Below are 12,561 nucleotides of genomic sequence, written 5' to 3' on the forward strand. Positions count from 1 at the left end.
CAGTTTAATTCTGCACTGACACTTTTAAATGTACATGGCACAATCAAATGAGTAGGCTATGTCTAAATGTACTAGGCAGTTTCTAGTCACCAATCTGGCTTTGTTGTTTCGGTATCACCAATAATAATGGCACAATATGCGGCATGGTTTCGCGTGTTGTTTTTGCACCACCAAATAATAACTACACAATATGCGGCATAGCTGCTGTTTTCTAACTCAGAGAGAAGGATATGCCCAGATATTCTTTTAACTTGTAGGATATCCTGATGTTATGTTTCACTAATGTAAGGAGTAAAACTAGCTACATTTAGACTGGGTAAACTCGTGACTTTAATGCCTTCCGAAACGGGCTATTCTGTCTGTGACGGTGTTTTATGCTATAGTCTTGTGCAAAACTTTTTATTGAACATTGCGAATGGGCAGGACGATGTGCTTAGACACGCACGTGCTTCAGAGTAGCTAGAACTGTGGAAGGTGACTGCTGCAGTTTTCTGCTCAGTCCTCCTGAATAAAAACAAAATAATGCCGACGAGAAGTAACGCCGTTATCTTTTGATGGATTCCCTTTGGGTGCCCGGTTGAGACAGTTTAATTTTCACACCCAAATCAATTCGGTTTTAAGTTATAATTTTAGGCCTATATATAATTTATATATTTTTTTTATTATTTTGATGTTATTGGTCACCGGGCCTATTCTTTTGATTGGGAGATCAAGGAACTCTCTGGTGTCGCCGAAACGGCAATGTGCTGTGGGCTCTTTACGCACGGCACCTATGTCCCTTCCATCTTCAGTCAGACTCAAATCGGACCGAAATCAAGTAGCTGAGGTTAAACTGTCGTAAATACACGACCGAAATCGAGTAGCTGAGGTAAAATAGACGTAAATACTCGGGCGGATATCCGGGCACTCACATCCGGCAGCCTACTTACATTGGGTTGCTACAAGCACTGTCAGAGGGAGAGGGAGAGGGATAGGGAGGGAGTTCCCGGAGTTAGGGGCACATGCTGTCATGATCCATTCTGCGCGCCAGCAACTAAACCAAAACACCCTTGTTTTCGAGTCCACCCCCGTTATATTTCAGTATATTAGGTTGAAAAGGTCATACAAACGATCTTTTGTTCAGGCTACAGATGACAGAAGACTCTGTAATAGCATCTGATAGGTTTGGAGTTGTTAGGATGATGCCATTATGGGCAAAAACGTTTGCAGTTATAGTTCTACTTCAAATGGCGTTTTCTCAGCTTTTTGGCTAGAAAGCAGCATTTTGGCGAATTCCACTTAATTTCAACAGATGATTATGAAAGAACGGAAAGGGGTAGAGAGACACCGTTTTTTTCTGATGACAGATGAGCGTCTAATCTGTGTTTTGATAGGTATGATGTTGACATAGACACAGAACTCAATTTTCTGTGAGCCTCCAAAAAACGCCCAAAATGCTGAAAAATCTCTGGCACTCCGAGGTACTCTTTTTTGAAAATGGCTGGCAGCCAATGAGTTAATAAAAATATAATATCTTCTTTAAAGTGACACTGTGTGAGATGTTTCGTTGTTTATTTCCAGAACTCATGCTGCCCATTCACTAATGTTACCTTTTTCATGAATACTTATCACCACCATCAAATTCCAAGGTTTCATTATGACTATAAAAATTTTACTTTTCATACATGAAAAGGGGGATCTTCTCCATGGTCCGCCATTTTAATTTCCAGAAATAGCCATTTTTAACAGCCAAAATGACTAAACTTGGACCATACTAGAAAATGTGTTTATTACTTAGTAAACTTTCATGTAAAGATAAAATTTGGCAATAGGCAGCCCACTTTCAATGAGCAGCATAGTTGCAGTACCTTTTTTGACCATTTCCTGCACAGTGTACCTTTAAAAAACTGCTGTCTTCCTTCTAAGAGCAGAGCAGGACAGAATATGCTTAATTGATAAGAGGCTTCCACAAAGATCACACCGGGGAGGTTTGAGAGGGAGAGGAGCATAGAGAACCAGAAGTGTCAGAGGGAGAGAGGCTGTTACCATTTATTCAGGGTTCTGCACCAATCTCTGGCTTGATTATGTCACTCTTGAGCTAATGCTTGGTCTGTGAGAGTGAGCGAGCCACAGCCTCAAAAACAAACCTCTGCTCCGGCTCCGCTTGCCGGCGAGTCCACTTTCCGCTTCTTCCGTGGTCCGATGGCGGCTAAGGCTGTAAGGTTAGCGTCTCGCTGTCTCATCTGAGCCAACTCCTGCTGCTGCATCTGTATGTTCCCCAAACGCATGCACACAATATGATAAGCAATACATGTAGAAACAAAACCAGGACCCCATTTCTCGAAAGCATTGTTGCTAAGCAGTTAGCAACTTACTTGGCTACCTATGGGAATTTGCATTGCAGCCGAGTAAGTTGCAAACTTAGTTAGCAACAACGTTGTCGAGAAACGAACCCCAGACACATAAAGCTACTTAAACAGAATAGATGTCCACCTTCACACAGCTAGAGAGTGTGGTCAGGAAAATACCATCAGTCTGGGGCGTATCTTAAGTCATGCAATAGCTTTAATCAATCAACCAACCAACAAGTATTTATGTGGCACATAATAACACTCAATTCATCATTCAATATGCTTAAAATGAACATGCAAACAAATTTGAAGATTATTAATAACAAATTAATGACAGTGATTTTACAGTACATTTTATTAAGTAAACGTTAATCCTTGAGATAGCTTAAATGAACAAATAAATCAATCAATTAAGTGGTGCATGTTCTTCAGCTATATGCCTAGAAACATGAATTTTCCTAGTAAAAAAATAATGTACAGAAATAGCAAAGACCCAGAAGCATTCCTACCTCTTTAGCCTTCTGTTTGAGACGGAGTTGTTCTGGATCCTCTTGCCGCGATCGAGACTGCACAGAACAACAGCAGCAGAGGGGTCAGTCATTCGCACTGAGCTGAACGGTAACTTTCCCATTCAACCACTAGATGGCATTTCTATCACTACCAGCAATGGTGGCATTAGGAGGCATTCAGCAAAACATTTTGTGTCACTTTATCGGTTGATGACGACAAAATATAAACATCACCATGACTGTATATAATTAAGTTGTAGTTAAGATGGCCTTGAGTGTTTGTATAATGAGATGTAGTTCTCTTCACACCATAGCAGCCTTCATGAGTACATCTCTCTCTCCAGCTCCTGATTGACTGTATATAATGATTAGGTCTAGTCGTATCTAGGTCTAGCTGTGTGTGTGTGTGTGTGTGTGTGTGTGTGTGTGTGTGTGTGTGTGTGTGTGTGTGTGTGTGTGTGTGTGTGTGTGTGTGTGTGTGTGTGTGTGTCCTCCTCACCTTAGCAGCCTTCATGAGTATCTCTCTCTCCTGTTCCTCTTTCCTCTGCTTCTCCATCTGGTCCAGCTGCTCAAAGAACTTCAGCTGCATCCGCACATCACTGGCCTGCTCGTACCGATCGTCCTCCTGACGTACCGGGGAAAAGGAAGGAGAATGAGAAAGGACAGGTGAGACATTAGCTGGAACAAGTGTGTGTGTGTGTGTGTGTGTGTGTGTGTGTGTGTGTGTGTGTGTGTGTGTGTGTGTGTGTGTGTGTGTGTGTGTGTGTGTGTGTGTGTGTAAGAGAGAGAGAGTGTGTGTGTGAGTCAGAGTGAGAGAGAGAGAGAGTTCAGTAAAAGTTTAGTCAAGGGTAAAGGTCGTTAGATACAGTAAAATACCACAGTTTTCAATCTTAATTTAACTATGCTGGCAACAAATGTTCAAAACCCAGAACTGGTTTTCGCCTCACCTTGAAGGACATATTTTTCTGCTGGGCGACCTCCGACACTTTCTCCAGTAGGTTCTGCAGCCGTGTCTGGGTGGCGTGGGATACAAAGTTGATGACCTCAGGGCCCAGGTCTGTGATGCCATACTTCCGCCCTGCAGGGAGACAAGACATGGCACGGCATTCCATGTCAGCGTCCATGACAGGACAGGAGCACATCAAAGACAGAGACAGACAGACGGACAGAGGCAGACAGACAAACGGACATTGACAAGCAACAATTGTATGCAGGGCTATAAATAAACTTTTTTCAACACTAGCCAAATTTGGCTAGTAGATGTTAATTGTACTAGCCAAACATAAACACACTATTAGTCAAAGTGGCTAGTAAGATTTATTTTCTGTCAGCCAAACTGAGTTTTCACCAGCAGTTGGCTATTGTTAATTTAGAGCCCCGATTGGATGTGTGTGGGCTCCAGTTCTTGACCAAAGAGAAATCTTTAGCTGCAAACATCACTGTGTGGCAATGTCAAAGGTCCTGGGATGGGCAACTGGAGGCCTCCTCACTCAGTGTGGCCCATAGATAAACATACATTTTGTGCCAACAACACAGAAAACATGACTATTTTGTTTCTTTGAAACGTAACATTTTGTCTAGGTTATTTATCAAGAACATAATTTTAGAATACCATGGTTTAGTAAACATGTGGGTATAAATGTACAAAAAAACCTTTTTGAATCATTTTGTAGTTCCTCTCATAATTGAAATGCGTGGTCATGTGGCCCTGTGACGGTGGTGATGAAAAATCTTGGCCCTCTTTATCAAGAAAGTTGCCCATCCCTGGCATAGGACGACTCTGAAGAGGTTATGATTGCGATTTCAAGTGCTGATCTCGGGAGGCTTATTTGTGCAAAGAATGAAGATTATGGTCATCTTCTTTTTCTGCAGAAAAATGGAATAGGGCACCACAAGGCTGTACAACCCATCCACACCCATCACTGTACAATGAGCCATGGACACAGCTCCCAAATGGTTAGGTAGTAGTCACTAGTCAGTCTTGGAATCTGAAGGTTGTAAGCTCAAACCCTGTAGCATGCAAGGAACTTAAGTCTCCTGAAGGAACTGTAAATAATACCCTGTAATCAAATAAGTGCATGTTGCTGCACTGCAAAAAAAAAAACATAGCACAGAAAAAAAAAAAACGTTTGTAAGTTGACCAAACTTAATAAGTTGTGGGAATTTCAACAACAGTAACGTTTGTAGGTTTAAACCATGCTCTTTTTCACAGAGTACAGATGAAAGTAGCCAAGTGTAATGTAGCAGCGTCAACTCAACCCTCACCGATCTCCAGCATCTTCCGTCGGAGTGAGTCTGTGAAGAGGAAGGCCTCGTCCTTGCAGGAGCGCGTCACTGCCCCCACCAGCTCAGAGTTGGTGGCCAGGATGCGGGCGCTCTCCTCCGACAGGTTCACCCCGGCCATGGACGCCACGTCGTTGATGTCATCGTCATCTCTGCAGTAAGAGGACAAGTGGCAGGCTTTGTTTTATACATGGGTTCTAAATGTTTGTTTTCTCCTGACTTATCGAAACTAGCTGCGCACAACTCAACCTCTGATTGTTGGAAACCGCTGTCGGTCAAAAAATTAGCTTACGAGGTTGGCTGCCAGTGTCTTGCCCCTCCTCACAACACTGTATTGATAAACAAAAAAAACATGTATACCGGTATGCTTGTGCAGTAGAACAACAGTAGTGTTAGGCTGTGCGCACATCACTCGACTAATCTATTAATGGATCAAAACTAAAGACGTCAAAGTAAAACAAACGAACAATCTCTGAACACTATTTCGGCTCTCAGTGTTATATCATTATAGGTATTTGTCAGTAGTGGACAAGTGGACAAGACCGGCTTGTTATTATAGGTTATTATAGGTTTATGTAGTAGTAGAACATCTTTAGCATTACTGTGAATACAGTATCTTCAGCATTTGTGTGACTACTGGTGCACATCTCTGCCATCAAGCCTTTCCCTTTAACGATTGTTTTTTTTTTTTTACTTCCCAGTGTCAGAAAAATCATGGATCTCTTTTCTTTAATTTGGCAAGGGAAATAAATTGACATCAAATAACTTATCATTGCTCTGATGTCAAATGTTTGTGTTTTCGGGGGCCACATAAATAAGCAAATTTAAGATATCACATTTTGAAGCATTATTTTAAATCACATCTGGCCCGTGGGCCGCTAGTTGAATAGGTCTGCTGTACACTGTGTATGGCCATAAACACTTGTATGTCACACATGCAATCACTTTGGCAGCATTACAATGATGCTCCACACGTCATGAACAACACATAAAGCATTGGAGGGCGCACAGCAATTTTACTGCATGTATGCATCTCTAAAGCATGTGACAGTAACACAGCGCTGCATTCTTGTATGGTGTGGTTGTGTCTGTGCTCTACTGACCTGAAGGTGCCACCTCCTGCCTCCTTCTGCTTGTTCTTCTGGGCAGCCAGAGCCTGGGGCCCTGACACAGACAACACTTTAGTTCCCGGGGCCAGCCCTGGCCGTATTAAAGAACCTGGAGAGAGAGAGAGAGAGAGAGAGAGAGAGAGAGAGAGAGAGAGAGAGAGAGAGAGAGAGAGAGAGAGAGAGAGAGAGAGAGAGAGAGAGAGAGAGAGAGAGAACAAGAGATTGCAAGAATTCAAGAAAAAAAAAGAGAAGAGATGAAAAAAGGTTGGACACGGTAACTTGAGCAAACATATGTTTAGAAAATTTGGAACGTGTTAGGGAATCATACATACAGTATAATACACATAACTGTGGATCCTGGACCACTATCCCCACTACCCATAACTTGCCAGCAGAGGGCAGCATGAGCATTTTCCCCTTTGGAGATTGAGCAGTGACGAACTGCAGACAGCGCTTATCCAATTACTACTGTCTCCTCTTACTAAATAGGTGAGGACAGTAGAAAAAGACAATCCTATTCAACCAGACAATGCGCTCAATGAAGCCGCACAGTGATACACAAGTCATTTAGGGAGAAGTGCTACAGTATGTGTCTGCAGGAGTGTGTTTGCGTGCGTGCGCACACAAGCAAACAGGTTCCAGGTTCTTCCTTCAGTTGAGTTCAGAGTAACACACAGTTGTCAAATATTTCTTCTTTCTGTTCTTTTATTCAGTCAAATCACTTGGTCGGATAATGAAGAGACAGAAGATGGTGGCCCCCTTGATTGCGTGCAGCAGTGGTGAATAGATTTCCTCTTAGTAGAGGTACCGCTGGATTTGTGCTGCAACAGGAACAGAGCCATGACGCTCATTTGCTCATTAGTAGGCTTACTCAGAATTAACTTGGCTAATTCATTAATTCGCCTTCTTGGAAAACCGCTCTTGTTGACACACACCACTATAATATATATTATGTCTGGCCCTGCCAATCGGTAGGGCACTCGCCTGCCATGCGGTTGAGCCGGGTTCAATTCTCGGCCCGGGTCCTTTTCCGACCCCTCCCCGTCTCTCTCCCAATTCACTTCCTGTCCACCTCTCACACTGTCCTATCAAATAAAGTCGAAAAAAGACAAAAAAAACTTTTAAAAAACATTATATATATATATATATATATATATACACACACACACACACACACATTATGTCTATATTGACTGAATACTAAAGCTTATTTGATTTAAGTTGATTAGATTATTTGATTTGATATATATTTTAATTCATACAATTGTAAAACTGGACCCAGTAATTCCACTTCAAAAAGAAACACACTTATACCGTTTTCAGGCTGAATAGAAAGGTGCCTGTGCCCGTTATCGCACCAGTTACTAAAGTGTTTATTTTATTTCCGAGCCTTCATATCAGGCTCTGAACTGTTCAGTATGTAACCATTTGTTACCCGCATTAACCTGCTGGCATCCACATTGTCGTCACGGTTCACAGAGAAAAAAAAAACACATTATTTTTCGGTTTGTATCGTGAACCAACTTTCCGGTTCCCAAACACTCAGAATCGTGGCGTGAATATGGTGGCCGTTTCGAGATTAGCTGTGGGAACGTGTTTTGGCCTGAACGAGCCTTTAGTGCAACCCATGATCATGACCTTCTATGAGGTCATATGAGGTCATTCTTTGCAGGTCATGCAAAGGCCAAACAAACATTGTATTTTATTTTCAAAGGATAGTTTGTATTGTTTTCTCTGTGTGTGTGTGAGTTTGTTTAGCGGTAACAAATGTCAAACCATGCAAAGCGCGCCCAGACACAGACACACCACCTGCAGCAATTCCTTAACCCTAAAGCGACCGACTGGGGTCATTTATGACCCGGGCACTTATTTTCATACACCAGTTCTGCAATTTTCATCAGAAAAACTTGTCCTTCTAGGAGTTTGTCAATACATATGTTGTGCATGTCGTGAATGATTTTTGTGATATTTGGACCATCTACGTGGGATTTATAATCAAGACACCGAGAGGATCCATGAGATACTCAACATTATAATGTCCATTGTTGTTGTAATTTTCAAACTCTGTTTTTTGTATTTTGTGTCTTGGGACACGCCATGGTCAGCAGACCTAAAATATTTCATAACATAAACATTTATAGTATTAAAATATAATATATTATATAAATAAATAGGGCACCCCTATAGTCAACAAAGCATATTGCGAGGGCACCCAGGTAGCATTTCCTCTGTTATTGCTCCATATTTTGTTGATATAATGGCACAGTGGTCCTAGACACATGATGAGAATATGAAATGGAAGTCATCCTGATGAACAAAGAGGGAGGAAACAAGTCATCAGTGTAGAAATCAATGGCGTTTTTAGAATTTTCCTTATTATCAGGGCTCCGAACCGGTTCAAGGAACGAAAACGAAAACCGAAAACGAACGAAATTTTATGGAATTTTACAAGGAACGGAAACGGAAACGAAAACGAAATGGTCTTCAAGTGTTCCGGAACAAAAACGTTATTCTGAAATCCACAAACCGGTTAATAACGGTTTTTTTTTGTTCTCTATATTTCATACAAGTGCACGATTTTGTTTGAGGAGTAACCATGGCGACGAGCAGTCTTTTAGTTCGGCTACTGAGGTGTATGAGGGGAAACATCAGCATAGGCCTACAGCAACAGCATTTTGCTTCACCTGAGCTCTTGCCGCCGATTGATAAAATATTGAGGAGCATTGGCCAATCAGAGTGCGACTGTGCATTGTATGGAGAAACTTCCTGGGTAAATTTAGGATGTGCTTCTCCTCAGAGAATTTGATAGGAAACTAGAACTAAACTGTCTCTGTTCTCCTGGCTTTCTCGTAGTGATTGGAAGTTGACTCTAATAAACCCGCCCTAAAGTTTTTGACCACCAATATCAAATAAGTTTTTATAAGAGAAATGACACTTTACCCGCGCTGTTCTTCAGTCTCATTCACGGACAGTACAGAGTTTTATATTGACACCATGGAGAGCAAAAGAGAACATGTCTTGAGATCGGTGTTGGGATTCCTACAGGGACAGAGTATTTGGACCATACAGTCTATGATTTGCAAAGGAATTGGATAGGCGATTTGATGAACCTAATTCGCAGAGTGCTCTCGAGAGGCAACTGGTGGGTAAGTCATGTTTAGCTTACTACTTGTAATGGCACCGCCGAGTGCCTCGATGTTCAATGCGGTTATGGCAAACTATGTTGTGGTAAAGTTACTGAAGTGCTTTTGTTGTGCGCAGCGTATCCCACTGTCGGTTGTAGAGAAGAGAGGTGAGAGCTGATGTTTTATGTGCTGTAATCAAGGACATCTTATCTATCTGTTGTTGTGGTCAATGCGGGATAAAGTCATTCGTGGCAGATGGACAGACGCTAGCTGACGTTAGCTGGCCCGCTCTATGTTTCGATGGTTTCCTCAGTATTGCACAATATTTCCTGGCTGTCATCACGAATAACAGTAGGTCGCGTGTGACAAGCAGGGATAGAGAAAGACAGCGCATTTGTTGTTGTTTAAGTTATTATTCTCTTCTGTCGTGCAGAGGGCTGGGCTGATGGGATGGACTAGGCTACGTGGAAACTCTTACTATTTTGTGACGCTTGTCTGTTAGGCAACAAAAGGTCTCCGGTTTTGTGGTGATGGATTTGCACTGGAATGGTTGGTAGCCGATATCTGAGAGCATATCCGAGGTTTCAGACTATGCAACCTGTCCCTTCTCTAGAACTAGTGACCCCTTGCATCGTGCACATCTCAAAACAGTTTGGGATTTTTTTGTGGCGCAAACTGTGTCCCCTTTACTTACACGTTTCACTTGCTGCAAACCTAATCATGGCCTATTAAATAGAGCTAGGCAAGAACTGAAATCCATGCCTATCGACACCTCTTATTATGCTGACGTTTACCTGCGCTATTCCAGAGATTTTTTTAGGAACTCTCTCTGGCTATTTTTTTTAAAACTCTCTCTGGCTGTATTGTGCCTCCCTAATCAACATCCACCCACCGCTACTGGGCTGGCATAGGCTACTTTTGATAAGAATTATAGGCATCCGGTTAAATCTGCCAGGATGGATAGCCCATCTGAGTGTTTTTAGGTGTGTTATTATTTTTGAGAATAGCTGTGTAAATCAAGGGGAAATAATGAGTACGTCTATTCTAAGATAAAGTCCACGAAAATAGACTTAATATGGCCGTTAAACACTGCAGGAACGTTAAGAACGAACGTTATTTTTCGTTCCGAACCGGTTCAGGAACGATATTTTTGTGGGGGAACGATTGCAGGAACGAAAACGTTAAATTGAAACTTGCCTGAACCGTTCGGAACGGAACGTTTGAAAAATAATTTCGTTTTCAAGCCCTGCTTATTATATGGCTATACAAAGGCTGAAGCATCAGTTGAATCATTTCTTTGCTCTAATACATATGGAAGAAACCTATTCACAGCTACAATGTCCAGAAAAAGTTTCAGATAAATTTTGAGTGTGCAAAAGGTTATATGTTTGAGACATGGTTTTGTCTATGTAAATTACCATATTCTCTGATCTTGTAATTTCATGAACCCAGAAATGTTGAGTACCCTAAGGTTTTATTGCAGAAGTATCATCTATGGGCCTAATGAATTGATTTCCCAAAGTTTCACTTTGAGCAATTTCCATAATTAGCATAAATATACTGTATTATTATGGTAAGACTACTACAAGTGAATAGGCTAAAAAATGTAAATGATAGATATCACCATGAAACTTTCTCAGTTGATTACTGATGAAGAAAAAAATGTATTGGATGTTTTTTGTATTTTGATATTTACATATGCAAATGAAGGCATACATCATATTTAGCATATACGTATGTAATTTTGACTAATTTTTAGCAAAACAATAAAATGTTCAAATTCACATTTTTTTTGCTTTAAATGAGGGACAAGTATGTGCAAGATGTAAATAAATTTGAATGAACCCCAAAAAATAATTTATATAGTGGTATTTCTATACAAACTCCTTGGGGTCATAAATGACCCCGCTCGGTCAGATTAGTCGCAAAAACAGGCCGGTCGCTTGAGGGTTAAGGATCACACACAGTATGCATTCCAAACTAGTTCCTCTCCTCCTTTTCTGTACGCTCAGGATCGCCCTGCTTCCGTGAAAAAAAAAAAGCAGTCACATTTCCTTGCCGTCAACCTGGGCAGAATCATTTTTTGGAGAGTTTTCCCCATTCAACATCCCAATTGCAAATGAGATGATGATCTTTGTGGAAAGAAATTTCAATCATCAATGACGTAAAGTCATCACAAGGCTACAAGCCAGAGGACGGGACGGGAGGAAGATGTAGGACTTGCACACATACTAGCCAGGCAGTGCCCTTCTAGTGACGCAACACCTTCAGCGTTGCTACTAGTCAGGTCAAGTGCAATGCAAGTACTTGAAGTCCTCCCACTTTGTTGGGAATCAAACAACCTTAGGCAGACCAAATGAAGCGGGTCAACCATAGCCTCGCGAGCCATTCAACGTACTTCCGCCAAAGGATTGGCTCCACTACGGTAGTCTGGTCCCCCTGGTCCCACAACGCCCCCCCGGAAAACAGCCAATAAGCGAATAAGCGCCCCACGTGGGGGGAAAAGGGGGAGGACGCTCGTGATGATAAAGAAAACGTCTGCGCCAAGGGCTCTGGTCTGCGCTGTGTTGTTGTTTAGTAACTGTCGGCGATTGGTGAGAGCTGTCCAATCATTTCAAACCATAACTGAGTGCAAACTTCCCGCTTCCTGCAATCGCGTCAGATCACACAAGCTCCAGGCCATGAATACGAAATGAAATGGTAGTATTATGGGATGGTCAGGACCAGGCTAGGTCAACCATGGCATTTGGGAAAAGTTAATTGTTATGCTCTTGGTCAGACCAAGTCTCGAAGAGATTTGAAAGTCGATGATAGTAAGGCTACACACATACAGCATATCCCACTCACCTGCCGAGAGCTGCTTGACGACGGTCTGAGGGCCGAACATGCGGGTGTGTGTCTGACCCCTCAGGGCCACCATAGACGTCTGGGCGATGGTGACTTGGGGCCGAATGGTCCCCTGCTGGTGGGGGTGTTGGAGAATCTAGAGTACGTACACACACACACACACACACACACACACACACACACGCACACACACGCACACACACGCACACACACGCACACACACACACAGTTTAGCTTCAAATACTTCAGTACCAGGCTTGACAACTTTTAATTGCACCTTAATTGAAAAAGAAACGCATAAACGAAAGTGAGCGATAATGATAATACCATGTGTGATGACCAAGGTCAATGAAAACTC

At 42.1% G+C, this 12,561-nt stretch overlaps 1 protein-coding gene across 2 annotated transcripts in view; it reads right to left on the minus strand.

The window, feature by feature from the left end:
• The window catches only part of LOC134457165 (transcription initiation factor TFIID subunit 4-like), a 31,325-nt gene that overhangs the window by 6,560 nt on the left and 12,204 nt on the right, over positions 1 to 12,561 (minus strand). For both annotated transcript variants that reach the window (XM_063209013.1, XM_063209012.1), the window contains 7 exons: positions 12,204 to 12,339; positions 6,226 to 6,340; positions 5,105 to 5,274; positions 3,787 to 3,917; positions 3,339 to 3,464; positions 2,840 to 2,896; positions 2,127 to 2,246 (listed from right to left, as the gene is read on the minus strand). In XM_063209013.1, coding sequence (XP_063065083.1) covers positions 2,127 to 2,246; positions 2,840 to 2,896; positions 3,339 to 3,464; positions 3,787 to 3,917; positions 5,105 to 5,274; positions 6,226 to 6,340; positions 12,204 to 12,339 — 855 coding nt within the window. The remainder of the gene's footprint in view (positions 1 to 2,126; positions 2,247 to 2,839; positions 2,897 to 3,338; positions 3,465 to 3,786; positions 3,918 to 5,104; positions 5,275 to 6,225; positions 6,341 to 12,203; positions 12,340 to 12,561) is intronic.

Source organism: Engraulis encrasicolus, chromosome 10 (assembly GCF_034702125.1).
Source record: "Engraulis encrasicolus isolate BLACKSEA-1 chromosome 10, IST_EnEncr_1.0, whole genome shotgun sequence".
NCBI lineage: Eukaryota > Metazoa > Chordata > Actinopteri > Clupeiformes > Engraulidae > Engraulis > Engraulis encrasicolus.